This window comes from Chamaea fasciata, unplaced genomic scaffold (genome assembly GCF_029207755.1).
Source record: "Chamaea fasciata isolate MVZ Bird 193981 ecotype frontalis unplaced genomic scaffold, bChaFas1.0.hap1 SCAF_32, whole genome shotgun sequence".
Lineage (NCBI taxonomy): Eukaryota > Metazoa > Chordata > Aves > Passeriformes > Sylviidae > Chamaea > Chamaea fasciata.
Window position 1 is genome coordinate 1,202,411 of NW_027094117.1, and position 15,388 is coordinate 1,217,798.

Sequence of the window (15,388 nt, forward strand, 5' to 3'; positions counted from 1 at the left end):
AAAAATGACAATATAAAAAACAATATAAATGACAGTAACATATTGGCTTTGCATTCATGTATCGGCTTTTGCACCTCGTTATTGATCAGAATGATTTTGATAGCATACAATTTATAATTCCTTTTAGCTGCTTTTTGGTATAACATAATCTATCAGTTTATGTGTGCACTGTGTAGCCTACAGAAATGGCAGAGTAATAAATCAATATTATATCATAGACCATAGCGAAATATTAAAATAGAGATTATGCAATGTTAAAATGCTTTTGTATTATAACTATTTGTCTTAGTTGGAAAGACAGGTGTCTTCTGAGGAAAGGCAGAGCCTCCCTTGGAATGCAGAATTCAAACCCCCTCCCTCCGAATTATTATAATTTTGAAAATTAAGGGGCTCTCAGGCAGAGGTATGGGGATAGGAATGACAGTTCTTTACTGGTCTGTAGAACCAGGCAAACAAACACCGACCCCAGCATTAATAATAAACAGAAGCAGGAACCCTTTATCCCCCTCGTGCAGCTCCAAGTTCCCGAGGGCAATGTCCTGGGTTCTGAGGCTGTCCTCCTCCCAAAATTTGTGGTGCTTAATACCCAAGTGCGGCAAGCCTGTGTCGTGTGGCAGCAGCCGGTGCTGGGACAGCCGCGGGAGCTGCGCTAATGCCCCGCGGTGCCCGGGAGGGACTGAGGGGATGGGAGTTCATAAGGACCCTCTACGGCCCTCCCTGTGTGCAAGAAGGCTTTTAGTGCCTGGGATCGATTTCCCGGCGTTTCTGGGCTCCAGGACCTGAGGCTGCAGCAGTGGGACCTGCAGCTGGGGTTGAAAAGTTCACGGTGACCCCAACCCAGTGCCCTGTGGCTGAGCGGAGCTGGTTGGGAACACCCCGCTCGTCTCCGCCGCTCGAAGCCGCTTCCCCAGCTCCGGCTGCCGCCTCCGCCCGGCCCCGGCGCGGTCCCGTGGGGTCACCGCTGGTCCCGCAGCTGGAGGGGTTCGATGGGGCCGCGCCCCGCCCGTCCCTCGCTGCGGCTCCTTCAGTGACACGGGGCGGCCGAGACCCCTCGGTGCTGCCCCGACCAGCCCTCGGTTCTGCTCTTTTACTGCCGGGGAGCGGCCACTGCCGGTGTGAGTTTTTGTTATTTTTTACTCTACTGCCACCGCTTCTCGCTGCTCTCAGTGCATGTGCTCTTCTGTGATACAGGCGACGCGGAACCCTCGGGGAGGTTCTTGTATTTTATTCTATTCTCTATGTTCAATTCTATTCACACCTCGCACCCGCCTCTGCGCTGCCCTTCTGGCCGCACCCGGCAGCGCCCGTCCCGCGGTGCGGCTCTTCTGTGACACCGGGCGCCTGGTGTGGTTTTTAAATTCTATTTTACTCTATTCTCTGTATTTTATTCTGTTCACCCCCTGCCCGTGCTTCGGTGCAGCTGCTGCAGACGCGGGTGGGGGCGATGCCCTTGGTGCGGCTCTTTGATTGCTTTTGAGTCTCTTCTTTCGTTCCCACCTTGCCCGTCTCGCCGAGCGAGTCCTCCAGGGACTCGGGGCAGCACGAACCCCTCGGGGCGGCCCCAACAGGGCCCCGCCCGCCGCCGCTCCCCGAGGCCTCCCCGCTGCTCCCCGGGGATCGGACACCGCAGGCGGTCCTTCCTCTTCCTCTTCTTCCTCCGCACGGGATTGAGCCCCCGCGGCCGCCCGGCTCCTTCTGCCGCTCCTGCCCGGCACGAACCGGCGGTGCCGCTGACGGGGCCGCAGCGCGGCTGCCCCGGGACTGCCCCGCGCCTCAGGGCCGGGCCGAGGAGTGACCGCACGGCTGGGGAGGGACCCCGCTGGACAGGGCAGGGTCTGAGCCCATGGACAGATCCCACCCCGGAGCAGGGCAAGGGTTCCTGTCCCTAAAGGGGGAAGCAGCGGCACGAACTGACCGTAACTCCCATCCCTTCGCCCTGCACCTCTGGGCAGAAGAGGGAGAGAACCGGGAATTGTGTTGAATTTTCACATTCATCGTTACGAAGCAGAGTCACAAGCGGAGCTCCACTTCAAGCTTCAAACGGGGGAATCCAGCTTGGGCTCTGGGATTTCCATAACCTCAAGGTGTTACTTGGTACTGGACACTTTAGTTTAGGCAAAATGAAGCCCTTCTGCAGCAATGTCTCTCCCACACACTGGTTGCTGGCTCAGACCCAACTCGGAATTGGGACAAGAAACCCAAAGTGCCAGCAGAATGTTTTTTCATTGTTATTTTCAATTTTATTTTAGATATCATAGCTATTTTACTTTTTTTTTCTTTTTCTATAATCCCGTATTTATTCTCTATTTTCCCCCAGCCCCTGTCCCCCTCCCGGAGCTTTGCGGGGAGGAGCCGTCCCACAGCCCTTCCTGCCCCGGCACCCGCGGCTGCTCCGGTGCCGTCAGGCCCCGGCTCCAGGGGAAACCACAAACCCCTCTGGAAATAAACCCGGTCTGGGAGAAAACCCTGCAGGGGGGATTGAATCCCACGGACAGCCATGGCTGAGACTTGGAGATTCCAAATGCTCCAAGGGGCTGGGGGAACCGCGCTGGGGCCTCGGGGCCTCCCTGGTGACACCTCTGAGACCCCCGAGCAGTGACCCCTGCCACCCCCCAAAATCCACAGGTTTGGGTCAGCTGAGGAAAAGAGCTGGAAAAAGGGACTGGACAGGGGCTGGAGCCCGAGGGGACCCCTCAGCCATCGCCCTGAAAGGAAGTTTTCTGCAGGAAAGCCACAGGAAAATCCTTCAGACACCAGGAAAATAATGATGAATTTTTTAACTCTTTTAACCCCTGTTTCCAGAAGGTCCCGACCAGGTCCTGCCAGAAAGAGCCAGGGATGGGAAGGGGACTCAGAGCCTAACTGGGGAGAAAAGTTTAAGGACAAGGAAACTTGAATTGTGGGGAGGAAATGTGAATGGAGGGGATTTGAATGGGAGGGGATGATTTGAACTGGGGAGAGAAAATGAATTGGGGAGGAGCCCCCCAGCCCTCGGCTGTGCCCCGAAGGTGCTGCCAGAGGTTCCCCTGCTCTGAGCCCCCAGGCTGGGGGCAGAGAGCTGCCACTGCTCCCCGGGAATGTCACAGGATAGAAACTCCATTCAAGCTTTTATGTTCCCAGTGACTCCCAATAAGGTCCCAGTTGTCCCCAACATGGTCCCAGTTTCTTCCAGTCATGCCCTGTATGCTTCCTTCAATCTCAGTCTCTCCCAGTAGGAGTCCACTATGGCCCCAGTCACTTCCAGTATGAACCCAGTCACTCCCAGTCACTCCCTCTAGGATGCCATTTGCCCCCAGTGTGGTCCCAGTCACTTTAAGCATGACTGCAGTATGAGTCCAGTCACCCCCACTATGATCCCAACAACTTCCAGACACTCCCAGTATGAGTCTGGTTTGATCCCTGTCACTCCCAGTATGATCCCAGTCATGCCCAGATACTCCCAGTATTATTCCAGTCACTCCAAGTGTGATCTTGTCAGTCCCAGTATGGTCCCAGCTGCCCCCTGCATTTTCCAGTTGCGCTCATTCACCACTACTAGAGTTCCAGTCACTCCCAGTATGATTCCAGTTAGTCCCAGTATGATCCCAATCATGCCCAGTATAGGCCAACAGCACTGAGTTCCCCTCAGCATGTTCCCAGTAGTCCTCAGTGTGGTCCCAACAAATCCCAGTATGATCCCTTGTGCTCCAATTCTGGTCCTGCTGGGTCCCGGTCCTGGTATATCCTGGTGTTCCAGTCTGTCCCAGTCCATCCCAGCCCGTCACATTCCGTCCCAGTCCCTTCCCGGCAGCCGCTGCTGTTTCCCGGATCCTGTGCCCCCCTGCTCCCGAAAGCTGCCCCCGCACCCCCAGGGATGCTGACGGGGATCGGGGGCTTCGGGTTGGGCTTGGTCTTCCTGGCACTGGGGCTGGGCTTCTGCCTGTGCAAGAAGGTGAGGGGGGGTCCCGGGGGTTGCATCCCCCCTCCCCCAGAGCGTGTGTGCTCCCCCCGGGGCCCCCAGCCCGGTGTCGCCCCCTTTTCTCTGCCCACAGAGCTCCTGAGCCGCTGGCAGCCACAGCCCCTCCCCGTGGCCTTGGGCTCAGGCGGGATCCCCCGCTCCATCCCCAGGATGATTTTGGGGGGTCGTGTGTCCCCCAGCCCCGCTGTCACTCTGTCCCTGCCCGGCTGCTCCCAGTGTTCCCAATAAAGCTTTGAAGTTCACTCCAGTCCCAGGGAGAAGCTGCCCCAGAACCTCCACCAGGGTCTCCCAGTGCAGCTGGAGCTGCTCGGTCTGGGGTCCCCAAAGCCCTCAGCAAGCCCCAAGGCCCTCCCAGGAACCCTCAACTCCCTCAAACCCAGCATCCCCCACAGCCCCTGCAAGTTCCCCCCATGGCACCGGCCATGGCCACGTCCCCACATGCCACATGGCCATGTCCCACCATGTCCTCACCCATGGCTGTCTCCCCACCGTGTTTCCATCCCTGTCATTGTCCCTCACGTCTCCATCTGTGCCTGTGGCCCCTCACGTCCCCATGAATGGCCATGTCACCCTCCATGTCCATGTGTCCCAATGTCACTCTCCATGTCTATGTCCCCCCATGCCCCCACCCATGTCTTAGTTCAATGTCGTTATTTTTACCCCACTGTTGGATATTTTAAATGGATGAAAAGAAATGAAAAGCAAATTAAGACCAAAAGAAAAGGATTTCCCTGTCCATGCCGGCTGAGGATCTATGTGCTTTAGGGGGAAGGAAGAACATTTTTTGGAGGAATTTCCACCCCACTGTCTGCAAAATCTTGGTCTTTACCCCAGATCATCATTTAGCTGCAGAAAACACTTTTAGGCAACAAGAAATCACAATAGTGGAATCCCATAGAGGCTGGAAAAGACCTCCAAGACCACCCAGTATTTCTTGATGCCACCAGAAGATAGGATTGAACACAAAAGATTTTCTGGGGTTAAAAGTCAACATATCCACTCTCCCCATGGAATTCCCAATGTCGGTCTGTGTTCCCAATGGACGCTTCTGCCCCTGCATCCATCAAGGTGCCCACGAGGAGCCAGGAAGATTTGGAGCCCCCTCAGCCAGGTGTCTTCCCAACACAGATCACCAGGACCACGGATCACCAGGGCTCTGCCCAACGGGGGTCACTGGGGATCATCCAACGCCGATCCTCCCATGGGGGATGGAGCTGGAGCAGCGCACGAAGCTCTTCCTGCACTTGAGGCACTCACAGGGCTTCCCTTAGTGCTGCCTCCGTTGGTGTTTGGTCAAGTTAGAGCTACTGGAGAAGCTCTTCCCGCACTCAGGACACTCGTAGGGCCTCTCCTTGGTGTGGATGCGCCGGTGGACAGTGAGGTGTGAGTTTAGCTTGAAGCCCTTCCCGCAGTCGGGGCAGCGGAAGGGCCTCTCCTCCGTGTGAAGCCGCTGATGTACGAGGAGAGTGGAGCTGGTCTGAAACCTCTTCCCACACTCAGAACACTCACAGGGCCTCTCCCCTGTGTGGATCCGCTGATGGTATTTTAGGCTAGAGCTCCATCCAAAGCTCTTCCCACATTCCAAGCAGGTGTAGGGCCCTTCCCCCGTGTGGATCACCTGGTGCCGGATCAGGTCATAGCTTGCCCTGAAGCTCTTCCCACATTCCCCACACTCGTAGGGCTTTTCCCCAGTGTGGATCCTCTGGTGTTCCCTCAGCTGGAATCTCTGGATGAAGCTCTTCCCACATTCCCCACACTTGTGGGGCTTTTCCCCCGTGTGAATCCTCTGGTGTTTCCTCAGGCCGGAGCTCTGGCTGAAGCTCTTCCCACATTCCACACATTCATAGGGCTGTTCCCCACTGTGGATCCTCTGGTGTTGTGTCAGGTGGCCCTTCAGGCTGAAGCTCATCCCACATTCCCCACACTCATAGGGCCGTTTCCCAGTGTGGATCACCTGGTGTCGCATCAGACTGCCCCTCTGGCTGAAGCTCTTCCCACATTCCCCACAGTTGTAAGGCTTTTCCCCACTATGGATCCTCTTGTGCTGGATAAGGCTGGAATTCTTGCTGAAGCTGTTGCCACATTCCCCACACTTAAAGGGCCGTTCTCCGGTGTGGATCCTCTTGTGCTGGATTAGAGCAGACTTGTGGTTGAAACTCTTCCCACACTCCCCACATTCATAGGGCTGTTCCCCAGTGTGGATCACCCGGTGTTCAACCAGATTACTTTTCTGCCTGAAGCTCTTCCCACATTCCCCACACTCGTAGGGCTTCTCCCCACTGTGGATCCTCTGGTGTTGCACCAGGCTGGAGCTGTGGCTGAAGCTCTTCCCACATTCCCCACACTCGTAGGGCCGTTCCCCGGTGTGGATCCTCTTGTGTTGGATCAGGTGGGAGCTGAGGTTGAAGCTCTTCCCACATTCCCCACACTCGTAGGGCCGTTCCCCACTGTGGATCACCTGGTGCCGGATCAGGTGGCAGCTGTAGCTGAAACCCTTCCCACATTCCAGGCACCTGTGGGGCTTCTCCCCTCCATGAGGCTTCTCCACCAGCTCTGAGCTCCGGCTGGATCTCCGGCCGCCCTCCTGGCACAGGGCGGGTCTTTCCTCCTCGCAGCTCCCTGGGCTGGGTTTGCAGCCCCTCCTCCTGCGGGATCTCCGGGGCTTTTCCTCCTCCTCCATCCGACCACTCCTTGGGAATGAAAACTCCTGGTTTGGGGAAAAAACAACAGGAGAGTGCCTTAGGCTTGGGGGTTCCTCCTTGCCCAATTTCATCTCAGGAGGTCATTGGGCACCTTGTGTCTGTAAGAACCTCCAAAACACAGGGATTTAGTCCAAAAGTCCTCCAAACATCAAGAGACAGATTAAAAAGTCCACAAACAACATAATTTACCCCAAACTTTCTTCAAAGTATAAAGATGCAGCCCCTTGCAAAAAAACACAATACCAACATTTAGGCCCAATAATACTCAGAAACACCAGGATTCACTCCCACAGAAATCATGAAGACCTCTCCCTGTTAACCTGCTGGCTGAGGGGGGCAACGCTCCTGGGGTTGGCGGGAGGCTGCAGATACAGGGAAGTGCTGCCTCCTCTTCCTGCTCCTCCTCCTCCTATGTCCTCACTCTTCCTCACATTCCTCTTCCTCCTACTATTCCTCCTTCTCCTGCACAATCTCACCTTCTCCTTCTGAACCATGGGATTGGAAACCAGAGGATATTAATCATAGAAATTAAAAGATATTAATTAAAGGATAGGCAGTCAGATGGTGTGTATTGCTGCTCTTCGAAGGAAGAGAAAGGGCTGTGTGTAAGTAAAGGAAGAAGTATTGCAAAGATGCCTAATAAGGGGGGATACTTACCAGAACAAAAGACAAGAATAGAAGACTACCAGAGACACTGAGATAACGAGGCGCCTTGGGCCCCCAGGACCAGATAAACCTGGCCTCAGAGCTTGGACTGTGGCCAGAGGAACGGTGGGCATGCGCAAGGCAGCAGGGTCAGAAGTTCATCTCTGAGGAAGACTATTCTTCTTCTTCTCCGAGACCCCCAAAAGGCCCACCAGAGACACCTGCGCAGGCACAAAGGACCGATAAAACAATTAGCATATGAAGCGGAGAGAGGAGGAGCCAAGGAATGTATATGCACAGGTGTATTGCAAAACTTGATGCATATGTAACATTCTAGAGGTTAAAGGAAAACTGGAGTGATTAAGGGGCTGCACATGCCTTTGGGAGATATCTTGTATCGTGCCCAGCGCTGAATAAATCACATACCTGCTTTAAAATTCACTTCGTTTCTGAATTTTAGAGTCTTTCCAGATGTCACTTCCATGACCGTCCTTTGAACATTCAGTCCTCCAGCCCTGCTGCTCCTCCCCTTCTCCTCCTGCCCCCAGGCCCAGCACCCACTGCCGGCTCCCTCTTCCCCCCAAACCCACAGCATCCCACCGCAGGGGCACGGATGGAGCTGGGGCAGGTCGGGCTGTGGCAGCGCTGGGCTCTCGGCCGCTCCCGCCCGCACTCGCTGGCCACTGCAGCCGCTCCCGCCACGACAGCGCGGGGGGCCCGGCCTTGGCGCTCCCCCCTCCCACCTCCCCGAATTCCCCTCGCGGGGGCGCTGCGGCCGAGGGCGGGGCGCACGTGGCGTCCAGGGGGGCAACGCTGGGACCTGCGGGTCTGCCTGGCAACTGGTGAGTCATCAGCGCCGCGCGCTCCCATTGGCTGAGCCTGCCCGAGGGGTGGGGCTGCAGCAACGGGGGACACCCTGCTCCAGGGGGGATGTCCCGCAAACGGGGAACCCCCATGAAAGGGAGAAGAGGAAAGTGTCTTTACAAACAGATGCTGCGAATCTGCTTGGGGATAGGGCCAGGCACTTGGACATAAGGAAGGGACAGAAGAAGCCATCACTTCCAGAAAATGTTATTAACTGACCACACAGACTGCTGCTCAGCCAAGGTCCTGCTAAATTCATCAACTTCGACAAGAAGAACAAAGAACTAACCAAGCTGTGACTATCGTTACCTATACAGAAGTGGGGTGAATGTTAAGGAGAGTATGATCAGGAGACAGATCCGCAGTGAGAGATCAGGTGGGTTTGTGAAGAGTCAGCAGGGAGACAGCACTGAAAATCTCATCAGTGAGGACACTGGGATATTCAGGGAGTGAACAAGGCAGGGCACCCATGGAGGGTGGAAAAGGGAAAGCCAGGAAGACGTCCTGGCAAAAGGGATGGTGATCCCAAAATATCTCTGAAGGGTCCCTTGGGAATATGTTGAGGCAGTCTGCACATTCGCCCAGAGGTAATTAAGGAGATGGACACCCAGAGGGGCAACAAGGGAGGTCGAGAAGGGATTTAGACAAGAGGGCATGGATGGTGTTGGTGTGCTGGGAAGGGTTAGGGAGAAGAGGAGGGTGCGGGAATATTCTTTAAGAGGCAAGAAGCAGAAGGAGGAATCTGTGTGGTAAAAAAAAAAAGTGAAAAAGAGGAGGAAGAGAGAAATACTGAGGACTGGGACGTTTTTCAGCAGGGTTTTATCCTCTAAATTTGGCAGCTGCTGCAGATCCTTTGTTTCCCCAGTTTCCAGGAGAGGAAAACAAGGAGGTCAGGATCCCAGGGGGGTTCTCCGTGCTGGGGGGCGGCAGCAGCGGGCGCAGAGGTGCGGCACCGGGAACACGGGCTGGGGGCCTGTGGGGAGCTGTGGGGCAGCCGGGGCTCAGCAGGAAGGAAGGAACAGCTGGGAAATGTGGATGGATCGAGATTCTCCTTTAAGGATTTTGTTTGGGTCGCTGGAGAAAGGAATGACTCTGCAGAAAGCTCAGCAGCGGTCAGAGGAGGAGCACCCACAGGCACTCAGGGGGGCTGCAGGAGCGGCACAAGAAGCCCCTGGAGCACTTGGGCACAAAGGCACAGCAGGTGAAGGTAAGAAGGGAGGAGGAAAAGGCCAAGCTGAAGGCAAAGGCCATGGCAGAGTTTCTACAGCCCCTGAGGGATGAACCCCAGCGCCCAAGGGGGCCCCAGCACCGAGGGGACGGGCTCGGCCACAAGCACCTGGCACAGGCATTGCCCTCCTCGGCGGGGGAGAGCCCACCCAAACAGCCCCTGGCAAGGAAGCAGGGTTCCATCTGCAGGCCACAAGGACACTGCAGGCACACACGGCAGCACCCTCAGCAGGAGCAAGTCCAACCCTGCATGGACATGGATTCCTGGGGCTGCCAGAGCTCCCATTCCACCAGGGACCCACCACACTGCAGCCCTTGACAACATTCAGGCTGGGGCTGCATCCACACGAGGCCTTTCCTCATACACACAGGGGCCTCTCCATCCACTCTGGATCTTAGACCTAAGGGGGGAAAATCCCAAAAATGTCTTTGATTATTCAGGGGACAAGTGGCAAAGATGAGCAGCAGTGTTTTATCCAACCACTATCGGCAGATGTTGAGGATGGGTACGAAGTGGAGGAATTTTTATTTGCTCCTAAACGTGATTGTAATTTACTGGGAAGGCATTTGATGGCTAAACTGGGAATGCAAATTAATACTGTAAAAGATGATACAGAGGCCAGTTCTGTGGTACCTTTGTGTCAAATGTCTGGCAAGGCCTGTGCTGAAGTGAACCCACAAGTGTGGGCAGCCCCAGGGAAAGAGGGAAAATCAGATACCCAGCCTCTCCAAATGACTCTGCAGCAACCAGGACAAGTGGTGTCTAAAAGCAATCCCCTGTTCCAAGGGAGGGAAGGAAGGGCGTACAGCCTGTTATCCAGCCCCTGTTCAAGGCAGGGCTTTGGGAGCCAGGCATCTCTCCCTATAATGCTCCTCCTATGCTGCCAATCAAGAAATCAGATGGAATCCACAGAATGGTGCAGGACCTAAGAAGAAGAAATGAGATGATCAAACCCAGGCACCCCACAGTCTCAGATCCTTACACCAGCTGGAACCAGGTTCCCTCCTCACACTGCTGCCGTTCAGGACTTGCTGTCAAAGCTGATTTCTGGGGATGCCCACTGACACAGGATGCTGAACAGGATTTGGCCTTTGAGTGGGAACAAGAGGGAGAAGGGGAAATGGGAAAGACATGGACGGTCCTCCTGCAGGGATGCACAGAAGCACCAGCCTTATTTGGGCAAGACTTGCAGAAAATATCAAAAGAATTTACCTCACCTCCAGGGACAGGGGTAATGCAGGATGTGGATGACTTGCTCCAGTCAGGAGGACAAGAAGTGGCAGAAGAAGCCTCTGTGGAACAGCTCAAATTTCAGGCTAAAAAGCATCTTTGGTATTGGCAAAACAAGTGCTAATGGTGGAGAAAGAAGTTAAATATTTGGGGTCAAAGATACTTTCTGGGGATGCCAACTGAAACAGGATGCTGAACAGGATTTGGTCTTTGAGCGGGAACAAGAGGGAGAAGGGAAAATGGTAGACATGGAAGAAGTGGTAGAAGAAGCCTCTGTGAATTGGCTCAATTTTCAGGCTAAAATCATCTTGGAGTATTTGAAAAAAATAAGTGCAAATGGTGGAGAAAAAAGGTGAAATATTTGGGACATATTTTGACTGAAGGTTTGTGCTGAACTGACCCAGAGAGGGTCCAGGGAATCTCAGAAGTAACGTTTTCCAGGAATAAAAATGAGCTGCAAAAATTCTGATGATTAATGGGGAATTGCAGGACCTGAATTGAGGATTCTCTATTGTGTCCAGAACATTGTGTGACTTTTTAACCCCAGACAGCCACAATGTTGCGGTATGGACATGAGAAAGAGAATAAAACATGAGAAAATGAAAAAATCCCCAAATGATTGATGCCCCAGCCATGGCTCTCCCAGACTCCCAAAAGGAATTGGAATTGTCTGTGGATGTTAAACAGGCCACGACTGACCCCGCACTGAAGGCACCGGAGCAGCAGCCAGGGCTCCACAGCGGGGGAAGCCCCTGTGCCTGCCCACAGATCCTCTGCTGGAATCGTCTGCCTGGGCACCTCCTGGGGCATCTCCACACACTGGGGGCCAAGCCTTGCTGCCACTGCTGGAGCTTCAGTGGTTTCTGTGCCTGCACTCGCCACAGGGCTGGGGAAGACAACGGGAGAATTCCACTCTGGCTCTCAATCACACTCACACACTGGGCTGGAAGGGATTACATTGTGGGAAAATATACCGGCTTTAAATTTAGGGGGTTTTGAATTTCTCTACTCAGGCTTGGTTTGCCTTTGCCCTGGGGAAAGGAATTTTAGAAGATTTTGTTTTAAAAGGGATGTTACACCACTCAACAGAGATGAGTTTACCATCTCAACAGACTGGGAATTGCCCAAAAGACACCCACAGAGATAACGACCAGCAACAAAACATCAACAACCATCAGCAAACAGCAACCAACATCTACCCCAGACACTGCCCCTGGAATAGCTGGAGACACCTGGTCTGGAAAAGGCTGGTAAGGAAATCCAGGAGTGCCGACCTAATTAACATCAGAGGCAAAGAAATTCGGGTTCAATAGGAAACCAAATACTGAAAACTTCCCAACTTAGGAGCAATGAACATCAAACCAATGGATTTCTATGGGTTCAGACTGTATAAAGTTTAGAAAAAATCTAATAAAACTCAGATGTGAGAGAATGATTTTCTCTGCACACCTGAGCTATGTGTGGATCAAATGATTTCTGTTGCACATCCTTGGCTATGATCAAGTAATGCCTTGACTCTCTAACCCTGAAGATATTGCTGGAGAATTTTTGTATTTCCCGCAGTTTCAGTGACAAGATTACATTATTGGAAAAATCTTCCATAATAACCATACTTTTATATTGTCAGTTAGGAATGGGCCAGGGGTGTGAGAATCAATTTTTACTCCTAGCAAAAGAAGTAGAAAAAACTTGATAGCTTTGCAATGTTTTTGTGTGTGTCTCTGTGTGACTTAATGATGGAAAAATTTTGGTAGGGGTTTTTCAATGTTCACCTTAAGGTTGCATTATGCAAAACTAGAAAAGCTTTAAAGGTGACCCTTTGACGCAGAAACCGTTAATAAAATATCGCAAAAAACAACAACAACAAAAAAACCCCAACAACAACAAAAAACACCCAAAAAACCAAAAAACCCCACCATACTGTGGAGGGGCCACATGTGAGTCATCCAAAGGCTGCTCTGGAAGAGAAGCTTCCTTCCAGGCAGCCAGGAGAGGAGCTTTAGAAATGCAAATTAACACTGCTGGGGAAAAGTGTGGACAATGCACCAGGCTCTTCTTGCCCGGGGGAGGAATTGGGCTCATTCCCTCTGCCCCTCACCCCAAGCTCTGCCTGCTGGCACAGATGGAATTGGCACAGCCAAAGGCAGAGCCCACAGGGAGGAGATCTGACTCTGCAACACAAATTGCTTCAGCTGCAAAGGGAAACAGCAAATGGAGAATGTTGTGAAAACTTCACTAAAAGAAGTGGAGGGGAATCATCCCTCTCCCCACTCCAACATGTGCTCTCACTGTCTGTGTCACACAGGGAGCATTAGACCACTGAGGTGTTTGTGCTACCACAAGTTCAGAGAAATCACTTGGGAATCCAAGTATGTGATGATTTAATTAGAGAAAAGAGATCAATTGATGCAGCCCTGGCTGGAGGGAGCACCCAAAAATGGGGAAAAGATGAACGGCCATCAGAACAAATCCTGCAACACCATGGACCAGCCCCAGGGAACCCGAACCAATTCAGATCAGGGGCCAGAGAACCCACTGATCATTTCAATGGCAGAATTAGATTACAAGATGTCCACAAAATAATAACCAACCAGATAGATCCAGCTCCTCAGCCTGGCCCACCAATCCACTCAAACGAAGAATGCAACATTTCACCAGGGGATGGGATCAGATTATCTATTAGCAGAAGGAGGAGGACAGGGTGGAAAATTAAATGACTCAAGATGCTGTTGGCAAATAGATGACAACAGAAAAGTGGTGAAACAGATAACGAAATAAGAAAGCAGCTCATGTGCCGGTCCAAACGTGGAAAGGATGGGAATGGGACACGGTTTCGTGGTTCCCTGGCACACCATGGGTTAAACGAAGGCTCTTTCTCCTCTGTTGTGCTCCAGCAACTCTCATCTTTGGACCGTGCACACACCTCGCTGAGGGCAGCTCATTCAGCAGCTGAGCAAGGGGATGCAGGTGGCAGCCAGGCCTCCTGATCCACACACGGCTACAAAAGGACAGGGAATGAGGGCACTGACAATAATCCCAAAGTCAAAGAGGACCCAGCAAGAAAAAACAGAGTCAACGAGTGAATCTGCTTGGACATAGGGACAGGGACTTGGAGAAAGGAAGGAATGAGAAAAACCATCAGTTTCAGAAAACGTTACTCATTGACATGGACTGCTGCTCAGCCAAGGTCCTGCGAAATTCCTTAACATCAAAAAGAAGAAAAAAGACTGAACAGAGCCATGAATATCGGATGTTATACAAAAGGGGGGGCATATTAACGAGGACATGCAGGCGGCGGATCGGGAAGTCGGAACTTTCCAAGGACCTTCGCCACTGGGCAAAGGGACAGGGAGATGCAGAAGGGAAAATCAGGATAAAAAGGAGGCCGCGTACGACAACAACTGGAGAGACCCCACGGCAAACGCCGCACGGCCTCTCCCTTTGCTCAGGAATAAAGTCACTTTTACAGGACTCCTCGGTCTCCCCTGGGGACACAAACCTCTGGCCACGGGAATTTTCCCGCACAGCCCCGGGGACAGGGCGGCCACCTCCGTCCTACCCGCAGGAAGCGGGACGAGGCAGCGCTGCTCCGGCACCGGCTCCTGCCGAGGCAGCGGCGGGAAGGAGACCGCGGGCAGCCGCTCCCGCAGCGCCCTCAGGCCACGGGGAACACGGCGCCGACACGGCACAAGGAACCCGCCAGAGCCCCCTGCCGCCCCCTCCGCCCGCAGCCGGCCCCGAGCCCCGGCAGAACCGAGCGCGGCTCCCACCCGCGCTGGGGCCGCCTCCGAGCTCCGCCGCCGCCTCACCGGGCTCCGGCCGCTGCCGCCGCTCCCGGGCCCGCACACACGCTCCGCCAATGGCGCCTCTGCCGAGCCACGCCCGCCCGGGGGGCGGCCCCGGGGCCGGGCTTGGCCCCGCTCGGCCCAATCGGCGCGCGACATTCTAAGGTGACGGCACAATTCGCCAATGGCAGCGAGGCAGGGGCGGGCTGTGCACACGGCCCACACCCGCCCCGCGCTCTCAGGCCCCGCCCCCGGGCTGTGTGAGGGGAAAGCCGCAGATGAGGAACAGCGCTGGGACGGGCCCGGGCCCGAGTCGGGATTGAGCTGGAAACACAAACAAACTTCTCCGCACCTCCCGGCCCGCCTTTCCCAGCCCCGCGTGTTCGCCGGTACCGGCTCCGAGGAAAGCCGTCACTTCTCCTGGCCATAATTATGAGAATGAGGTGCACGGCTTTGATTTCGCAAAAAAAAGAGGGAAAACCCCCAACGCCCCTGGGCTGAGTGGAGGAGGGGAGAGATTTCTGGCAGAAACTTCCAAAAATCTTTTTTCCTGAGGCTGGGAAGAGCAAACCAAACCCAAGCGAGGTGGGTCCCACCCCTCAACATCGCCCCCCTGCCGTCCCAGCTGAAGCCCTCGCCGGCTGCTCCGGGCTGGATGGGCAGACTGGGAGCGCTGGGAAGGGGCCCCGGCTCAGGGCGCAGCCCCCGGGGCAGCCCCACGGCCCCCACGGCAGCTCCAAGGCTCCGCCAGCCGGGACGGGACGTGGGAGGGGGAGCAGGGCAGGGACGGGGCTGCCGGCGCCGGGGGAACACGAGGGACACCGGGGGCACTTCGCAAGCATGTAATGCAAAAGATAAAATTGATGAGGGAGACAAAAGCAACAGCAACAGTGGCACCATAGCACGGGGGCACACAAGGACGTGTCCCATTGTAGTGGGGTGGTGCTGTCCGATGCCAGGCACCCACCAAAGCTGC

The 15,388-nt window shown here is 54.4% G+C and overlaps 1 protein-coding gene across 1 annotated transcript; it reads right to left on the reverse strand.

The window, feature by feature from the left end:
- Positions 1–1,790: 1,790 nt before the first annotated feature.
- On the reverse strand, positions 1,791–14,484 carry LOC136303321 (zinc finger protein 135-like). Its single transcript, XM_066207025.1, has 3 exons — positions 14,437–14,484; positions 7,318–7,526; positions 1,791–6,665 (listed from the first exon to the last, which is right to left on the reverse strand). Exon 3 carries the CDS (start codon positions 6,636–6,638, stop codon positions 5,226–5,228), a length of 1,413 nt encoding a protein of 470 aa, XP_066063122.1. The 5' UTR covers positions 6,639–6,665; positions 7,318–7,526; positions 14,437–14,484; the 3' UTR covers positions 1,791–5,225.
- Between the last annotated feature and the right edge of the window lie 904 nt (positions 14,485–15,388).